A 20,579-nucleotide genomic window follows, 5' to 3' on the forward strand; every position below is an offset into this window, starting at 1 on the left:
ACTCTAACTTGTGAAAGTGGAAAGTTGAGATACAATTTAGTTTATTCCACATTTATTTATATATAACGTAAATTCTCACATAACGTGGAATTGACTAAAAAAAAAATTTTAAAAGATTGAAGAATGGAGTGTTCTTATGGATAGTTTTGTTAGGGTTTAACTTCATATTACTTTGTAAAAGGATAAATGTGTCTAGAATCTCGAAGCAAAAGGCGTTAACTCGTGCGAATGTATATTTCTTGAGTTCTTTTTGTCTCCCATATCTTTAGACCTTTTGTAAATTGTTAAAAGAAAATTTGAGTTCACACCACCTCTAACACCCACAATTGTACATATTTGTAAATTGTTAAAAGAAAATTTGAGTTCACACCACCTCTAACACCCACAATTTTACATATTGTATTATTTGATTTAATAAGAAACCAGAAAAACTATAATAAGACTTAAAAGGTATATATAGGTAACAATTTATCATTTTCAAGATTTTTGTTACTATTACTTAAAAGAAAGAATTGATTGACCTCTTTAATTTTTTAGGCTTATCAATTGTCTCACCCCAATATGATGAAATTGTTCCTTTTAAGTGCATTGATTTTTGTCCTTTTAAGTGCAGATTAGTATTGTTTTTGTTGTCTATATTGATTATTCATGAAAGCTTAGTTCGAGTTTTAACGAGTATAAACTGATTCTTTTAACATAGAAAAAGTCACCAAATTGGTGGAGCTTGGTGCTAGTTTTCCTCAACTACGTGGCACCATGCACACTTTTTTTCTTCCTATAAAAAAAACTATTTCTAAATATAGCAAAATGAACCAAAATCTTTACAACATATGATAATCTATCCATAATTGTGACCGTCTATCTTAATCTGTCATAAATAAACCATGATATTATACTATATGTATAAATATTTTTAGAAAATTTGTCGTTTAAAATAAATTTTCTAATAAATAATAATAATAATTTTAGAAAAAAAAAACAGTTCAAACATTTTAATTTATAGATGACGCGTTTTCACACACATATTTTGAAATGAACTCTGCACTTGAAAGTTGAAAGCACACAATAAATAACTAAAATATTCCTTTCTCATCTGACTTTTACAGGAGAAAAATACACTGATAATACCATTAGCTATTTCTTCAAATAACAATTAATGCATCTAAAAATACACACCAAAATGAAACTTCAGAACACTCCTACTTCAAATATTTAATGCATTAAATACACACCTTAATTCTTGAAGCCATTCTTTTGAACTAAATGATACTTTTTAATGCATAAGACTAACAGTTTCTAGAATTCTTATGACCTTGATCAACTAATGACACGTTCTCAAAAAACGACTTGAACTCATGACCTTTAACACCTTTAACAGGTTATGAGAATTTTCGAATAGGATTTAAACTTAAGATCTTTTAGTGACACCAATGTAACCTGGGTAGAAAAGCAAAATGACACGTTCTTTGTAGAAGCTCTTCTACCATAGGAAGATCTTTCTACCTTAAAGTAACCTCTCCTATCATTTCGGAGGCTTGGATCCTATCATCCTGGTTGGCATATTCCTTTGGCATCCAATATGGGAGTCTTCCATAACTTCGTTTTTGATAGATCATCCTTTTAGAAAGGAAAGGAGATCTTGTGTCTTAAGCCTGTCAGAGCCTTTTTTTTTTTCTGGTCATTATGGACTGAAAGGTACAATCAGATTTTCAACAACATATCTCCTTTTTAGTGGTAGATTCTAAGAATTGGTTCTTTCTCTAGCTTTATTGTGGTGTAGATACCTTTCTCCATTTACACATTATGGCCTATCTGACCTTTAGGCTAATTAATTGGGAAAGCTTTTATGTGATTTCCACAATTAGCTTCTGATTGCTTTTTCCTAAACAACAAACCATTAATCTAACCTGTACATCTGATGTATCCTTTAGAGTTCGAATCATGAATAAGAGCTATCTAATAAATAACCATGAACATGGACTAATTAAATTAATAAATCAAAAAATATATTTATGTCGTATGTATAACTGTATAAGTATAAATCAACGCCAAGAAACTAGATTTACTTGTTATTCTGTCTAAGAGCGAGGAAGTGAGCTGCAAAGTTGTCGTAGTCGGGTAGCTTTGGGTGAACATGACTAGCTTTCTCAACTGCCTCAGTCTTCTCCTTTTTCGAACTCTCAGAGTTGCCTTGTGTTTCTAATTTTGGTGAAGGAGTGGATGGCAAGTCCTTCGTAGGAGATTTTAATTTTTCTTCATGGATAGATTTTTTAGTTTCAGGAATTGGTTTGGAAGGTTTCATTGACTGAGGTTGCTCTGAGTTACTTGATTGAACCCGAGTCTTCACTGGAGCTGCTGTCGTATCCCTTGAAGAAGAAAACTTTGAACTCTCAAAATTGCCTCGTCTATTTATCTCTGGTGGATAATTGTATTGCTGTTCCTCTGCAGAAGGTCTAGACCTTTCCTCAATAAAAGACCTCTTAGTTTCATGAGTTTGCTTGAAAGGTTTAGATGATTGAGGCTGCTCTGAAATTTCCAAACGATCAGAGTATCTTGTTCCAGTTTTTGCCCTCAGTGGCGATGTAGTTGCATAGAAACTCGTTGAAGCTTTTCTCTCAATTATATCCTCATGACTCATGGTCGTGGGAGTCCTGTGTGAGTCCTCTAAATGTGGACTTGGACTTTTAGGAGACGCTTTGGTCCGTCTAGAAAGTCCAATAACTCGATGAGGACTGTTTTTCATATTTTGTTCAGGCAAATCTTCGTCAGAATCATCGTCATTGTGGAAACCAGGATACTTAACTGCAACTCTTGTTGGGGCTGGATTCTTCAAGATTTCATCAACCACGTTCTTGCTATGTGGCTCTTGATCACTTCTAAGAGTATAAACCGAGAACTTCTCCTTTGAATCATCAAGATTGGAATTAAAGCTATTAAGCTTGGTTTGTGATTCCTTTTCTTGACCTCGTCTCTCTTCTACACTTGTAGCATATGTCTCTTCAGAAGCCTTTGATCGCAACGAAGTCCTAGCTGTAGAAGAAGAAATGAAGGTAGACTGCTCAGTTTTTGAGGCATCGTTTTCGTATGCTTGTTTAGATGATGAGTCATTTCTTGATGAATTGTTTGCAAATGGAAGCTTATTACTTTTTTGGTTTCTTCGGCCACCTTTCAGTTTCCCGAAATTCAAGCCACTGCTGCCATCTGAAGTTGATTCTTCTACAATATCAGGAGAACTCAGTGGGCTGTCGTTCTTCTTCGATTCATGTACAGAGTTTAGCTCAGAAGAGAGGCGATGAGATGGCATGCTACTACTGTCCTCATCTGAAGATCCAGATAATCCATGACTAATGTTCCGAGTCCATTCTGATTTTTCAGAGTACAAATCCTGCTTCTTGCAGAATTCACTAGAGTTTTCTTTAGCAATGATCTCAGATTCTTTCAACTCTTCCTCACTTTCAGAACCAGATCCATCTGAATGGTCAAAAGTTGCCGGCAACAACTCATCAGAATGGGAAGGATCATCAAAAGCTCCAATACTTTCAGCAAACAGTGAAGTATGATCAGAAATTTGAGCGTGTGAAACAGCCTTCTCAGCAGAATCATTCTTGTTCCCGTTGAAGATCCAAGTATCATCTGGTGATGGATTTATTGGCACCTTTCCTTTAGGTGACGAAAGGTCTGGAATTGATTCTCTCCTCGGGATATCGTAGTCTGGAATATAATCATCATCTGGACCATAATCATCAAAGACCACACTGGCATGGTCATAAAAACTCATATCAACAGTACTTTCACTCTCATTTGGTTTATCCATGGCAAAAGGGTTCTCATAGGCATCATTCCCCAACTTCTCGTGGGAAGGCACTTTAATTGAATCACTTTCAATCCTCACATCTCCATAGGAACTAGTTCTGTCAAAACCCGTACTAAATGGCTGATCGCTAACATATTCTACATCAACATTTCGGGTTGTTTCTCCATACTGGTTCTACCTAAAGAGTCACTAAACCCAGATTCAGACGGCTTGTTGAGCGAGTATGTGTCTGATTCGTTGAAATTAGTGGAAGATATGTTGGAACTAAAATTTCTGGGTTGTTCATCCCCACTATCAAGAGAGCCACTGACCCCAGGTTCGAATGAATTCTTGAAAGAGTATCTATCTGCAGCATTGAAACTGGTTACAGACGTGCTGGCATCATGTTTTCTGGTTTGTTTCTCCAAAGTTGCACTACTACCAAGGGAACCGCTAAACCTAGGTTCGGATGATTTCTTGAAAGAGGATCTTTCTGCTGCACTGAGATTGGTCACAGATATGTTGACATCATTGTTACTAACGCTTGAAGATGGATAACTATAATTCTTGGAATTATCCCCCATGTATGTTCTTGTCTCATTGTCTCTCCAATTATCATCCGGCGTAGAACTTTTACGAGGTGCACTGACAACTTGGTCTTTAGGAAGCTGTTGATCACGTAAATGGACACTAGGGTATCCTTGAGTCCTTCTGCCCTTAAATTATAAGACGAAGATTTCTGAAACTCAGAAGAGGATGGTTGGGAGATGTTTCCACGACTGGAAAGTTCTGCAGCAGCTCGGCAGCTAGACTTGCTAGTTCTGCAGATTCAGCCGCTGCCTTTGCAGCAGAGGTAGCATCCTTAAAATCCATACTCCACTGCTGCCTACCTGAAGAGTAATTATTTTGTTCACCAGAATTTGAGTGCCTATGCATCCCCTCTGCATTAATTTACGCATATCACAGTTTCAATATATAACCAACAATTGCAAATTCAAACAAAAGTAACTGTCTTCAATATGTATGTGTAGCACGTACATAGAGAGAAGAAAGAAATGAAGATGATTGCATCAGATATAATTTTCACATACCAAAAGATGTTTCTGAATTATGACGGCCAGTGATGTTGCTTTGATTGGCATTAACGTGAGCAAAGTTGGATTGTTTGGACTGATGTTCTGATCTCAAACTGTGTTCAGGGATCTCTCGGTACATGAGGCCTTTCATCAGGTTTGAATGGAACATGTTTTCTAGAAGATTCTTTGTGATCAAATGAAGATGGGCCACTAATAGACTCCATCTGTATTTGACTAGCCTTCCCAAAAGTATTTGGTCCACTCTGCTCAACAAAGTTCATAACTAGTATTACTAAAACCGAAATTCAATATTAAAATAAAATAATTCAGGTAAGTCTTCATTTCCTGATAAAAACACCTTGAGCATTGAAGGAAATAGTTCTTTTTTATAAAAACTAAAATTACCAACAAATCAGCCGGAGGGTTGATGCTGTCACCAAAGGATTTTGGGTCCCATTTGATGTTATACTCCTCAGCAATTGCAGTCAAGATTTTAAGTTTGGTCTGCCCATCCGGTGCTTTAGCAGATAGTTTTTCGACTAACTGGAAAGTTGTAAGAATGGAAGGAAAGTCAATGGAACCAAGTTATCTTCATAGAGAGAACCCACACTCCCTAAGTTTATGAACACAAAACAGCTAACACATTTACCATGCGATTCACTCCACATTCTGGGCGCAGCTCCACTGCGGCCGAGACAAATTCTTTTCCATACTTTGATTTAAAGTGTTTACGAACATCCAAGAGCTCTGGAATATCTGCACATCTGGGTGATGCAAATATAACACTCGAGACTGCTTCCTTCAAATCTATGGGACAATTTCTGAACATGAAAACATAAACCGAATTAATAGGAGTACATTCATTATGCTCAGAAATCAGAAGTTAACACATACGTCACGAGGGCAAAATTTTGCTTTAAAAGAAATCACAACCATGTGAAGTCGAATACAAATGCACATTCTGAAATCAAAGCATACCCTATAGGCAGCGAAGTTCATGAGAAATCAACAAAAATAACTTCAATAAAAAAGAAATTAACATACTTTTGGGACTCAATCATTGGCATGCGCGCCACAATTAGCTCACAAAATATTTCAATGAGTTCATAAGCTTCCTTCGATTTCTCTTCTCTAACAAAGTGTTCAACCTGAAACAAGATGGAAACGTAAATTCTTCGGAAAAGGAATCATCAAATTGACGCACGATAAAGTTCATCTTCCCATATGACATTAGGTCTAAAAAACACGGTGACTTGATAAAGACACAAATAAATACAATCAATTCCAGAGTCAAAGAACAACACTAAAATACCCGAATTCTAGCAGTCTGGTCTTGTCCAGCCTCAAGCAACTTAGCCAAATCTCCCTTAAGCTGCTTAATATGAACATCTTTCTTATTCCTCAAAAGCTTAATCCGCGAAACCGCTAACTTCAGCGATGTCTTACTGCACCGACCCAACCCAATTCAAACAAAAAATGCAAAAAAAAAAAAGTCAATAAATTGATCCCAGCCAAAAGTACCCAACAACAGAACAAAAACTACAAGGATTAAGTTGAAGAAATCTCAAACCTACCATTTCGCAGGCTTGAAGCTCTTGCTTAGCATCGTAGAAGGAATCGAAAGAAACCAGATCTCAACGCGGTGGGAACAAACAACAAAGGTTAAGCTGGCGGGACAATTACGCACCGAAACTCTTTTTTCCTAACAAAAATCCTTTGAAGAAAGGATGTGAAATGGAACCGTGAAGATTAAGAAGAAGAATGAATGAATGAATTAGGATGATTGAAGAAGATATAGTAATGAAGAAGAATGAATAGGAAACGAAGTCGGAGCGAAGAAAGAGCAACTGAAAAAGGACTTCCTTTCCGTGTACCGATCATCAACTTTACGAGTTTTTTTTTTCTTTTTTTTCTTTTTTACTTTAATTGTTTATTTATTTATATATATATTTATGCAATCGATGGAAATTTGGGAAAAACAAAGTGCGGGAAGGTTCAACGTAACCCACCAATCAACGGTAGCTGACTTTCATTTTCCATATTGACCAAATCACCCTTTTCATTTTTTTTCTCCAAATATGAATAATTGAAAGTGTAATTATTTTAAATTCCAAAGATTTACAAAATATAAATACCATCAAATAACATAAACTATTTTGAAAATAACTCTAATTAAAAATTAAAAATTAAAAAATTATTTATAAATGTTAAACTGACCGATCGATCATTTCTCATAAGTGTCGAGATAGCTTTGCAACATTTACTAAACTGACTATGGTTGGTTTGATTATAACTTTGTAAAAAAAAAAAGACTATAATTAATCGATTATTACCTTGGTCCTAAGTAATTTGCTTAAAGTTTTGATTCTATCTCTATAATTTTCTAATGAAAATAAATAGTTTTTATGGATAAATTTAATATTTAGTTCTTATAGTTTTAAAGGTGAGAAGATTTGAAAAAATCTTTAAAATAACTCATTGAAATATTTTATTGAACTTTTATCACCTAAATTCTAACATATAAACTTTTTATTTTAAAAAATATTAATTAAAAAAATAACCTAACCTTAATTTTATTCACTTTACTTTTAATAAAAATTTGAATTTAGTATCTCACTTACTAGATTTGGTTAAATAATAACAAATATATGTAGTGAAATTTTAATAATACAATAACTTAAATAAAGTGTATTATTTTTTTTCTTAGGATAAAAAAACATTTCAAATAAAATAGAGAAAATGGACTTAATCGAGAACTTATCCACACAGATACAACAAAAGGATTTCGAAGACAACCCATAGTCGACAACTAACTTATGTATCAAATAATCAAATCAACAATTCCAGCATAGATAAATACTAACTAAATTACCATCGAGTAAAATTAAATCGTAATTATCTAGATTTTACTAACCATAACTTTATTGTTAATATTGGAGAAAGTATCATTATTTGATATCATAACAAACATTTTTACAAAATTATAATGGAATGGTTTATAAATACAACCATAAAATTGACCAAGAACAATTTTCCAAGATCTAACTAATATTGATTTAAAAAATGATAATATTTAAATTTAGTGTCAAAAATGTTGTTTGGGATCTCAACTGTTTTAGTTTTATCATAAACTGCATAAGACAATAAGGAAAGAAGTGGCCAACAACTTTTCTCCCTATTTTTTATCTACATTTTTAATTAATTAATTAATGACATGATGGAGAGGGAAAGTGACACCTATTTTGTCAAAATACTATATATATATATATATATATATATAAAATTAGATGATAAAGACCCTTTTATAAATAAATATCCCATTTCAAATTTTAAAATGTTTGGTGGATTATAATTTGGAATTTTACATTTTGGAATAGTCACCATTTTATAATGTTTTAAAATTGAAATTAGGGTACATGAGATGAGGAAGAAAAGGGAAGAAAAGATGGAAGAAGAAATCATATATTTAAAATGTGTTGGAGAACGAAAATAAGATAAATAATGTTAAATTGGAGTGAAATTATAAAAAAATGAACTATGTATAGTGAAATTATAAAAAACGAGGTTTGTGCACTTTTCACTCGCTCTTGCTCTTTTGCTATCACTCTTTCTTTCCCTTTTCTATGTCCCTTTTTTCGCATGACTTCACTCTATTGTTCTTGTTTCTTGGTTCCCAACTTTTCGCTTTGCAATATAAGTTGAATAGAATTAGAGAAAAAGAAGAAGGCAGGTAGAGTTGCTATTGTGGGCATAGAGTTGAGTTGAAGCATGGTCCAATCGAAGTTAGCATACAAGAGAAGGAGATCGAGCACCAAGAAAAAATAATAAATAAAAGTAAATTTGTAAAATTGCTTGATGATGGGTAGGCAAAATAAGATTCTTAAAATTTTAGAAATTGGGCAAATACCATCTAGGACATTGAGTAAAGATGTGCAACGATAAGTGAGAGTCAAGTTTTCAATCAAATTGTCACCAAATAGACTGTAGTTAGTTTAGTAAACGTTAAAATCCATCTCGATCATCAAGGAGAGAAAACCGATATAAAAACCAATCCAACACCAACCGATCTCTTCTTTATCTTTGACTAACCGACTTCCAATTGGTTGATCGATTTGGTATTTTAGTCTACCATGATCACCTGTGACTGTTCTTCTAATCAATTTTTTTATTCAAGAGCCAATATTTTTAGTTTGTGAAGAAGGAAGCTTATTATTTCTAAAATATAAAATTTTGCAAAATTTTAAAAATAAATAAAATATTAAGGTATGAAAGAATTGGGCAGTGATTGGATGGTCAATGCTTAGGAAGTCGTGTTTATTAAAGGCCCAATTTCTATGCACTGAAATGAAATAATTTGCCCCAAATTTTACACCCCTTGACTTATTAAATTATTACAATGTCAAAGCATCCAACTTTTTTACAAATATTTAAATTGTAATTGCAAAATTAGTAAAATAATATGAATGATTTTTCTAAAGTTTATTAGTTTAAAAGGGTAGAGGGCATTGTTTGTATAGTGAGGAAGAAATATTTAAAATTAAAATTAAAATCTACATAACACTATTTTACATTCTACCAACGTAGATTTTTCTAAAATCATATCTTTGCAATTATTTTTAAAGCCACAAGAACACAGATTCCGAACTAAGCCTAATCCCAATAAACTTGTTCCTGTGCTACAAAAAATTCAATAAATTTGTCTCAATAGGTTGGCATCCATAAAGATTTTTTCTTCCATGAGTAAACGAAGAGGCAATGATTCATTAACTAAGACCTTAAATCAACTAAAAATTTAAGAGTGAATTCACACAAAGATGAAAACAAGAGAGGTTATTGACATGAAATCAATTGAAAGTTATAAAATGATTCTAGAAACTTTGCGGGAGATTAAATAAAGCAACAGCATCATTATCCATCCAAGTCATTTTGGAACATGGATTATTATAAGTAATCAACTGATTTCCTCACCAAATACTAAGCTTCTAAAAATTTTTGCAGGAAAGCAACAAAATTTCATGCAGAATTCAAGTAATTCGAGTGGTACAAACGACAGCGGAAACGATGCTGGAAACCGAGCTTAAGAATGAACACTAGAAGCCATGTTATCCCAAAGCAAAAAACCTCAGACATAGTATCCAGTGAAAGTAAAACCCCTTCCCACAATTTCACCAGCACAAAACCATGCAAAGCACTCCAGACCAAATAAAGCAGCAATGCCTGCATCTTCCACCTTCAGATCTTGTCTGTTCTTCCATAATTGTTTTACGTAATCAAGTTCCTTGTGGAACGCTTCATATCGACCTGGAATACTGTATTGATAAGATGCATGTCAGAATGATATTCCTTTGGCCTCACATGTTCCACGCACAGAATTTGCTTTGAATTACTTTAGATATAAGATTACAAAAGAATATAGTTTTGCGTGACAATAATAAATAAGGTTTCGCCATCATAAAGTGTTTTTTAAAGTTCAAAGGACAAATACGGTTCAAAAAAAAAACACAAGCATTTTTTTGTGAGGCATACTATATATACAGCTACTACAATAAAAAGAGAAAGCATGGTTCAAGTGAGAGAGCATAGTTGAAGTAAGAGAGCATAGTTGAAGTAAGAAAGCATAGTTGAAGTAGAAATATGGGGGGAAAAAAAACTCCAAGATGCATGAAATATTGCATTTAGGCTTTAGTAATTTTGAAATCTTTTAGTTAACAAACAAGGAAAAACTCTAATTATTGCCATTTTAAAAAATAATGAAAAATTTCCAAGCCCCGGGGTTTTAACCTTGGGGCTTCACAAAAGGGGCATGACTTATTTTGTGAAGGACAAAGCACGGGACCAGCGCCTTGAGCCTATGAGACTGCCATCATGCGCAGGAAAAAGTAATGTAGCGCATGTGAAAAGAATACATTAGAGTATCTCACATGTGAAAATATGATTTCCAGATAGCTGATGTACTGTGTTCAACTTAATGATCAATTTGTATAATATGTAAGGTAGTATAAAATATATTCAAAGGCAGTTCATAATAAATATAAATGTGGAGTTGTTATGATGCTTATTGTGTGTTTCTTCGTATATTTCTAAGAATTTTTAAAAAGCTAGGACATAAGCAACACATCACGTGTAATTACAGAAGTATTCTAACGAGTTCAAGGTGCCTTTCAAGAACCATTTGAACTCTAAATATCATCTTGTACATAAAGTAAATCTATGGACTCGTATCTTAAGGAAAACTTACTATGCAACAAGCCGATGCTATATATATTTGAAAAACCTTACATGAATTTTGAAGTTCAAAGCCAGCAATGCCTATTATGACAACACACATTGGCCTACAACTATTTCTTAATTATATTGTTAGGATCCATAGACTTTTTTTTTTCTCTACAACAGTCGGACATAACCTCATAAAGGTCGCAGCACCACAACTATAAGTACAAGATTTCTATGAATAAAAAATAAATTAAACTACATGTGTAAAAAGGGACTCTAGAAGCCAGAAACTACATCGATTAAAGGCTGGAGAGGAGGCTTATACTCATCCAGTCAAATGGAGTAGTCGAATGATACCATATATTGAGAAGACAAATGTAAGATTGCAACTGGAGAGGAGAGGGGAGGAGAGAAGACATTTGCAGAAAAAATGAAACTAGAGAACACAAATGACTAAGCACAGAGGATATTTTCACCAAAAAGACCAAGAAAAATTTGAGGCTGCATTATTATGGGAAGAATGGGTAATCTTACCTAATTACAAAAAGATGCAAAGCGATTAAATCAAATAATATGCCAAAAAGAGTGTAGAAACTATGACCTTGCAAGGCGAGTGTAAAGCAATTGCTTAGAGAGCTCGTTGCATTTCTCCACTGTAGGTGGCTCCTGAATAAATTGCTTGTTTTGTTCCAATAATTGCTTGTAGTAAGAACACCCATTTTTTAACACAAATTGTGATGCTTGAGTGGCCTTGGATTGTAACTGAGCCAACTTGGATGCCATTGGTTTAAAGTCTTATGCCCTGAAAAGCAGTATACAGATAATATGAGATACTGTAACAACCGAGTACATCAAGGCTTCTGATAGTTATGGACCTATGGTTCCCTTTCTTCAAATTGGGAAAACCTTGTAACTATCATATATCAACAATCCCCTTTGTAAACTGATGTTTATACATCAATGTAATTGTTTCTTTAAAAGAGAAAAAAAGGACTCAAGAACGTGAAAAAGATGTTTATAGAATATCCTTATTAACTAATCATGATATTATATTACTTTATATATTTACAAATCTTTTATTTCTCCAAAAAACTCATCAAGCCCTCAAAATCAGTTGTTCAAACGTGCACTAACATTTGACATCGTAGCATTTTGGTCTTAACCTAGGACCATATGATATGACCACCAAACCCTTCCCTGGTTTTAGTCTCTACAAAATCAAACATAAAATATAATCTAATGAACGTTTACTAAATGATTAACCACACATTGACTTGGATGAGATATGTTATGAATTTTCTAGATAGTGCCTCCTGCCTGAAGTATTAAGAAGCTTTGACACCATAGTTTCTTTCAAATATCATAAGCCCAAATAAGAGGAGAGATCGAAGCCCAAGTTGCAATCAGAAACAGTACAATCAAAAGGGTAAGGTAGCTTTTGCCAGGCAGTCCACACAAACCTCCTCATTAAGGATTTGATAACAAATGATACGGAGCTCCACTCAGTACGCTCACCACAAGCAAAATAATTAATTGTACTCTGATGGAATTGTTACCACGGAGTACACTAGTCATAGACTCATCACTAGTAGGTTTATTGGTGTAAATATGGACATAAATAGCACTATTATAAGGATCAGAAGGAGACGTGTAAAGTAATATTGAGTGAAAGACATGTGATGTTGCAGCATTTGCTTTAATTAAAGATTCTATCTCGCTTGTACCCAACTCGGGACAGCAGCCACTCCCTCTGTTTTCTACTCATGAAACAGGTCCAAACAAACAACTTACAATTGGAGTGAGTCATATGAACAGATAAGAAAGACTCTTCAACACGCCACTTGATTTACAAATAACGAATCAAAGAGCATCCTCACATCGACGGCTGAAACAGAAACAACCTACGAAACAGACTCCACGGCAGCGGACCTCTTTGTCATACCTCTTTGCAAGCTACTTTGTTCTTCTCAAATCAGCCCATTTCATGGAGTTTCTGAGGCAAAATGACAATTTCCTAACTTTTAGCCCCAGGGGAAGGTTAGAATATGTGATACCGATAGGGCAAGGGGACTGAGCAGTCTCACTTTAAATTCGAAAGGAGCAACGAGAGAGAGAATTCCCTCAAAAAGCTGCAGACCTATGTATTTTACATCCAAAAGATCAATCTGCACTCATGAATTTTTAATTCTACACCACCGATACAGTTCTGGCCCTGGATCAAAACTTTGAGAACAAACACTGACAGAGATGAGTATGTTGATGTTGGAATTGGAAGGTAGTACTAGTACCACTGAGTTGATTAGGAACAAAGACAACGAAATTTGTTTAGAAACTTTAAACTGCTTTGATGAAACAACCAAAACCAAGAGACAACGTTTTTGTCTTACTCATCAATGGGTTGGAACTTTGTGGGTAGGTCTCTCATTGGTACTTTGGAGGAAACTAAAAAATTCACGCCTACTTGCTGAACTTGCGAAAAAACTAAGATTACCGAATAGGAGCTGCCTCCTCTCATTCTTCCACGTTTTTCTGTATCTGCAAGTTTCTAGACCAGTGATTATTTTGACGACCCTATTAGGCCAACCCTTACTAATTCATACTTTCCCAATTTTATTAGGTTAAAAATGTTGTATGACAGCAGATCAAAGTTACAGTGCAGTCCAAAAAGAAAACTATGAGTCAGGGAAGCGTTAATAGTATCTGTCAGAACTTATAGGAAGTACAAAAAGAGATAGAGAACCAAAACTACACTGACTACGACTTTATGATGACGACAATATAGAAAGAGCCACAACCAGAACCAATATCCTTGCAAAACAGACACCACATTCCACCGTAAGATATCTACAATGTTGAGGTATCAAACAATTCAAAATCGCCAAACAAAAAAAGGTCCCCTCAAATTAAGCAACATAAGATTCAAAATTCAACAAATAGAAAACACAACCAATAATCCATAAAACTAATTAAAAGATCTAAGAATAACGAAACCGCAAGAGTACATCAGCAACACAAGGAATTGAGATCTGATGAAAAAGTTGTTAAAAAGAATCAATACAGAGGTGAAATCACAAAACAATCAAATGCAAACTAAAGATGAGTAGCAGAACGTTCACCTTAGAATGTCAGATTAAGAAAACGAATAAGAAATTGAAACGAGAGGGAGTGAATTGCAGGTTGATTCTTCGTCGTAAACGCTAGCCTGTAGTGTGCCGCCGCGAGCTAAGCGGAGTTTTTTTGGTGAATGAGAGAAAATGAAGATACGATACGATGAGAAAGGAGGAGGCTATACCCACCAAGGGCCGTTTCGAGAATTCCTCCTCTTTTTTCGTTTTTTTCTTTTCTTAATACAAAAACTTCAACGACTTTTTCTTTAAAAATTAAATTTTAAAATATATATATATGGTTGTGATTACCATTACACCCTCAAATATTTAACCGTAAAAATTTGTGTCAAACTTATAAAGGTTAATATTTGATCCTATGGATGAAAATCGGATTCTTAAACTCATATAATTTATATAGTTAAGTAAGTTTGATGGTTTAATTTTTGCCTTAAACAAACTTTTCATTTGGTTAATTTTTATAAATATAACTTTCAAAATATCTAAGATTGATACAAAAATTTTAAAAAAAATCATTAAGGTTGATTTTTTGTCTCTCTTCCTCCCGGCTAACCAAGATTGTGTATCAAATATACAATATTTTTTAAAAGATAGTGTAAAAAATATATCAAATCATTATCTTGAGAAAAAAAAATTAAAATTTGGCAACCCAATTTTAAACCATCAATCTAAACACAAAAGAAATATTAGAAAATCATTTAAATTTACATTTGCAAATTGAGAACATTTAAAGTTTGAGATTTTGAGTTTATATAGAATTATTAATTTAGGTTTTAATGGAGGCAATTATTTTATCTTCTTTTACTGCTTCAACAAATGTTTCCTAAAAGTGTGTGAAAATTTGAACTTCCATGGTAGGTTGGTTGTTCCTTCCATTTGCAATGGAAGTGTTGTCTAGTTTGTTTGATTCCTTTTTATATTTACATATTCAATTTCGTTATTATTGTAATTAGATTTAAAGCTATTTGAAAGAGTTTTCAACATGTAACTAGTTGATGGATAATTCGTTCATTCTTTTTATTTGTTGATGATTTGATGATATTTGGTGTTCTAGTACTAATTGTTTGACTTTATAATATTTATGGTATGTTAAGGCTAATGATGGTAAGACCGTGTTATATTTAGTAAAAAAAAATGTACATATTAGTAAAATTCGAGATTTAAGCTTTTAACACATTAATGAAGTGGGTAGTTTAGTCATTTCAGTAAATTTGATTCAATACTACAAATATTAAGCTTTTAACTATTTTTACAATAAGAAAAGGATTTTATCATTTGATTTTGTTGTAGGAATATTGGGCCTGTGTCTCAATTCCAGGGCCCATTTATGTAGCTCGGAACCCCAAGCCCCAATTATGAGCATAGGATTAAGACTCAAAAGACTAAAATTGCACCAATTAGGGAAAAATATTTTAAAAAATGACAAAAATTTTAAAGATCATAAGGTAATTTTTTTAAAGGCCTATTTTGCCCTTCAATCTCGTGCTATTGGTGATGACTTATATCAATAATAGACTTTTGAGAATTTGATCTAAATTTTTCTAGAGTTTGATTTAAATTTTTCTATATTTACATATGATTTGGCATTATGTTACATGTTATTACTTTGAACATAATTGTTATATTTGTTGTTAGCTTTGTATAGAATTGTTAAAGGAATTAAATTTGTATCACCGATACACTATCTTGTTGCCATTTGCCAACGGATGGATAAACATGTATTAACTTTGGCTAATTGTCATCTAGTTTTCAATTTGTAGTTTTCTTAGGAAACCATTATCCATCCTTTACAATAATATTTTGTAGATTTAATTGAGTTTTATTTCATTAATAAAGTGTATAACTTTATTAGTAATGTATCTTTACTAACAATAACAAAAATATTTAAGTCCAATCAAAATAATTACGGAAAATAATAGACAAACAATTACAACCATAGACCTCATCGAGAGCATAAAGGAGGGGGTAATTGAAAACCCAACAAGAAGCCTTATGAGAAAGGTCCTCAAAAGGAGGGGGCTAGAATCAAGGTTGCAACACCACATGCCAAAATCACATTTATGCTTACAATGAACAAAAATAGCATCGTCTAAAAGAATTCAAGCAAGTCTTTTAACCATGTTTTTAGTTTCAATCAAGTGCGCGAATGACTTAGTAAGAACACGAATGATATCCACTGAGTCTAACTCCACCCATAGAGGACGACGTTACACTAGTAGCCTCCTCTTCCAACGCCTTGATGGGCCACTTTTGGTTCCACTTTTATTCGACTATTCTTATTACTATTCATAATATTTTATCATTAGCATAAAAAGATATCCCAAGAGTTGAGTCCTCCACTCGGCCACTGCAAAAAAAGAAATGTATGCTTTTTATTATTATTATCATTATTGGAAAAGAAAAATCCACCTGAAAGTTGAGAATATAAAACACAAAAACAACGTCCTCCCCATGCCTGGGGGAATACTTCCAGTTTTGATGCCATTCCATTGGCTCGTTTAGTAAAAATCAGAAGCACATTGGCATTGCTTTGGAAGCTTTGGGGGAGTGAGCCTCAAGTAATAAATAAATATACTCTCTCACACACACAACCCAACAAAAGAAAGATTAAAAAAAACAAAGGGTGCGTTTCCGAGGAGGTACATACAAAATAGAAACTTGCAATTCAATTCCCAATAGTTTCGAAGAAACAGCTAATCCTCAGTCTCATGGGGCCTGTGAAGCCAAAGCATGGGGAAGACTACTGTTTGTCAGCATACAACTACCCTCGTGATCCTGAGAATTTTAGAACTACATGAGTATCATACTCCATCTATTTGTTTCCACTATAAAATTTTCTTCATTAATATCATAAACATTAGCAGATTCTACATTTATGTTAGTCAACTAACGTGGATGGGGTATAGGAACTTTTTTATGGGCAATGGTTAGATACAACCTATATGCACCTAATCTCATGCACCCATGGCTTAGTACATAATAAAAGAATTTCACATGAGAAATTTTCAATGAAAAACTATCTCAATTGCACAAAGATAAGGGCTGCCTGATAACACACAAACATCTTTTTTTTTCATTTTTCGTACTTCCATATGGAAAATACTTAAATGTATTTTCTAAATTGTTCATAATTTGTCACATTATAACTTCTAAACTAAGTTTTTGAAATATTTTAATTTATTTTTATGTGAATGATGGTAGTTAGATGCGTATAGATGAATGCATCTGCAACTATGTATTTCTCTCCATGGCCTGCCTTTTATGTGTAAAGAAGTCCCATCAGCTTCAGGCACATGCTGACTAATGTGCACTATTTTAAGAATTTGGGTCAAGTCGGGTTAAAAGATACTTTTTGTATATGATTCTTATGTTAAGACAGGCTACGGTACATTCAACTCAAATTACTAAGGATACATATTAGAGAATACAAAAACAATCATCTATCAGTGTCTTTTGACAGCAACCGATTCCTAAGTTTTTTTAGTTGACATGACATCAAGATATGGATTCTTTTTTCCTTGTACAACAGTGACTTAACACCAATCAGTAGTGTTAGATTATTCTGGTCAAGTTATCTTAAATTTTAAAAAAGCCAAATGAAAAATATAAGTTTAATTACAATTTTGGTCCTATAAAAGTTAGATTTCAGTCTGTACAGTTTATTTTTGGATGTTTTCAAATATAATAAAATGAAACAAAATAATTAAAAATGTGGCAAAACCTTTTTAATTTTATTAATGATAAACATTGTTAACATTGCACACAATTGATAGAAGTTTATGAGTACCAATTCAATCTATGTAAAATCATAACTAAACCCAACAAAAATAGTTTGAATTGAATTGAAGCAAATTTTCTAACCATATTTTTTTTGACACCTCTCAGAGCAGCTGTTGACCAGTAAGATTTGAGCATGTGACCTTAGATTTTCCCCCTTTCGGTTTTTACACAGTTACAGCAGCCAAAGAAGATAGTGCCAAGTTGCCACTTTAATATATTAGAATGGGACAGCAGAAATACAATTGGCATACCACGCATGGCAATTGCCATTTGCTAAAACTCTGCAAAAAAAAAAAAAAAAAAAAAAAAATACAAACAAAATATAATTAATGAAATGTGAAGAAGAAGAAGAAAAGGACACTACCATGCTTCTCTCTCTCTATGTTTATATATAAATTCATCATTTGTTGTGCAGTCATGTTTATGCATGCAGTCTGCAGAAGAAGATACTTCAATTTTTTAAAAGAAAATCTCCTTTTGTTTGAGAAGAAAGAAAAGCGGAGAATACAATTAATCAATCATGTGGTTGGTTGAAGTTACGAGGCCTTTCTCTGATCCACAAAAAAAGAAAAAAAAAAAGAAGAGAGAACAAAAACAAAAGAATCCTAATTTATACAAACCCCATTTTCATGAGTCCCAATGCACGAGCTCATAGACTCTGTTGGCAAACGGCAAGCCAGCCTGGTTGGGTTTGGCTGGAAAGGAAAATGGGATACAAAATCAAATCATATACAATATAATTAATCATTATTAGCCTAAAGGGCTTGTCTCGCTCCCTCTTTTGGCATGCCTGTGGTGTGGAGGTTCTTGGATCACATAATTTTTAAAATTAATTAAGCATCATAGTGATAATTTAGGAGTTCCTAATGATTAATACTTCCATCAGAAAGAGAATATTTTGTATGATATTATTTTTTGTTTTCTGAAATGGAAAGTAGTTCTCCCTCTCAATTGTGTTGTCAGAAAAGCAACAAATTACATGAAATAAAGATATTACATTTTAGTATCTTTAAGGTGTCTGTTAGGTGTCTCTTCTGAAAAAAGTGTGTTTATACGTTTTTTTTCAAGTGATCTTCACAGCTCTGTAACAGGTAAGAATTAAGAAACTATTTTATTGATTAATTAATGTATATATTCATTTAGTTTAAAAAAATCCGCAAATAAAGAACAATAAAGGCGAGATCATAGTTTCTTATATTTTTCATTCACAATTGTTCTCACTAGTTACAGTCTAATGTACAAAACAAAACCTTCAAGCAAGAAGGAAATATGGAAAGGTCATCTTTCTCAATCACAACCATTTGTGTCGCTAGTGAGTGCTTGGTTAAAAAATAAATACACTCGAGTCTTTAGTTGTCAAGTTTTGGCTAAAAATTAATATGAACCAGCTCAATCATTCCCCTGGTATTCCAAATTGGTTTGACATTAAAAAGATATTTCAAGAAACAGATAAATACAACAAAACAAAATTCAATCTTTTTCCTTTTTCTTTTAAACGACAACGTTCAAGCTCCAGCTAAACCTTCTAAATATAGGACTGGGCAGGCCAGTTAACCAATAGATAAAGGGTTTGTTCAACAGAGTAATTCAAAAACACAATGGGAGTCAGATTTGAGGTAAAATTCTATAACAAAGAATGACAATGGGGAGAAACCCAATGCAAGAAATGCCCAGAAAACAATGAAACAAAATGGCAAATAGAATAAGATCAAAAACTTTAGTGGCACAGAATCAAAAGGACGGTGATGAATCAAACAGCTAAAAAATGCAAGTTGGGAAGCAAGCAAAGATTTTGGCAAGCAGCAGCATTCAAGTGGGGAATGGAGGGGGAAGGACGTGACAGATGATGAAACAAAACAAAAGAAAATATATAAAATAAAATAATGAAGATAAGATATTATTGGTGGTCAAACTCGTAAGTGAAAAAAATGGCGGTGGATCACATTATAATGCTAAACAGGCATTTCATCAAACAGTTCGTAGTCAGAAATGAAAGATGAGATTATAAATGCTAAGAGAAAAAAGAGAGAGGACCCAGAAGAAAATGGATATCTTACCAACGATTCCTTGAAGATTGAAGATGGAAGAACAAGAAAATAGGGAATTTCTTTTCTTTAAAAAAAAAATGACAAAGATTGGCGTGTCTCTGTTTCTACGAAAACTCCATGGGACTATCTTCTTGGAGCTGGGATCCTCTGTTTGCAAAAAACGTGTTCGTACAAACACGTGCCGCTCCCACTCCTTCACACGTACGCCGTAGGGACATATAACAAAGCGTTTAATGCAATAATTATAATCCCGTCCCTACCTCCACCACCTTACACTTACACTCATTACTAAAAAAATATACATATTTTTTAATTTTTGGCATGGTAGTTTTAAATTTCTAACCATTTCATACCAATTCCTGACCAGAAATTAGTTATTATAATTTGATTAGAATATTTGGTATATGAATAGTAGATTATTTTAGTTAGAGTTATAATAATATGTGTTTGGTACATAGATTATTTTAATTTGACAGATGTCAAATAGTAAAAATTGTAGCTAGCAAAAAGTGGTTAATAGTCCTAAATAATACTATTAAAATGA

The 20,579-nt window shown here is 33.3% G+C and overlaps 2 protein-coding genes and 1 long non-coding RNA gene across 3 annotated transcripts; all 3 read right to left on the reverse strand.

Moving 5' to 3' along the window:
- Window positions 1-1,650: 1,650 nt before the first annotated feature.
- Window positions 1,651-6,775, reverse strand: LOC101217093. The gene is given in 11 exon segments (XM_031886730.1): window positions 1,651-3,988; window positions 4,126-4,294; window positions 4,336-4,597; window positions 4,600-4,734; window positions 4,885-4,999; window positions 5,001-5,132; window positions 5,275-5,412; window positions 5,519-5,690; window positions 5,914-6,017; window positions 6,182-6,314; window positions 6,444-6,775. Coding segments are annotated over 11 exon segments (3,318 nt in total). The 5' UTR covers window positions 6,476-6,775; the 3' UTR covers window positions 1,651-2,062.
- Window positions 6,776-9,686: 2,911 nt separating this feature from the next.
- LOC116404961 lies at window positions 9,687-14,380 on the reverse strand. The gene is made up of 3 exons (XM_031888408.1): window positions 14,199-14,380; window positions 11,684-11,884; window positions 9,687-10,178 (listed from the first exon to the last, which is right to left on the reverse strand). Exons 2-3 carry the CDS (start codon window positions 11,863-11,865, stop codon window positions 9,992-9,994), a joined length of 369 nt encoding a protein of 122 aa, XP_031744268.1. The 5' UTR covers window positions 11,866-11,884; window positions 14,199-14,380; the 3' UTR covers window positions 9,687-9,991.
- A 1,654-nt stretch (window positions 14,381-16,034) lies between these two features.
- Window positions 16,035-20,187, reverse strand: LOC116402145. The gene is made up of 5 exons (XR_004214564.1): window positions 20,045-20,187; window positions 18,608-18,682; window positions 18,069-18,268; window positions 16,855-16,982; window positions 16,035-16,554 (listed from the first exon to the last, which is right to left on the reverse strand). It is a non-coding gene; the product is annotated as an uncharacterized LOC116402145 (long non-coding RNA).
- Window positions 20,188-20,579: the final 392 nt, after the last annotated feature.

This window comes from Cucumis sativus, chromosome 1, assembly GCF_000004075.3.
Source record: "Cucumis sativus cultivar 9930 chromosome 1, Cucumber_9930_V3, whole genome shotgun sequence".
In the NCBI taxonomy this organism is placed as follows: Eukaryota; Viridiplantae; Streptophyta; class Magnoliopsida; order Cucurbitales; family Cucurbitaceae; genus Cucumis; species Cucumis sativus.

Excerpts from the sequence above, each read along its gene's own strand:
- LOC116404961 (XM_031888408.1), bottom strand. The coding sequence starts at position 11,865 with ATGGCATCCAAGTTGGCTCAGTTACAATCCAAGGCCACTCAAGCATCA. Across the intron at positions 10,179-11,683 it reads CTTTACACTCGCCTTGCAAG|TATTCCAGGTCGATATGAAG; the intron begins GTCATAGTTTCT and ends TTATCAATACAG.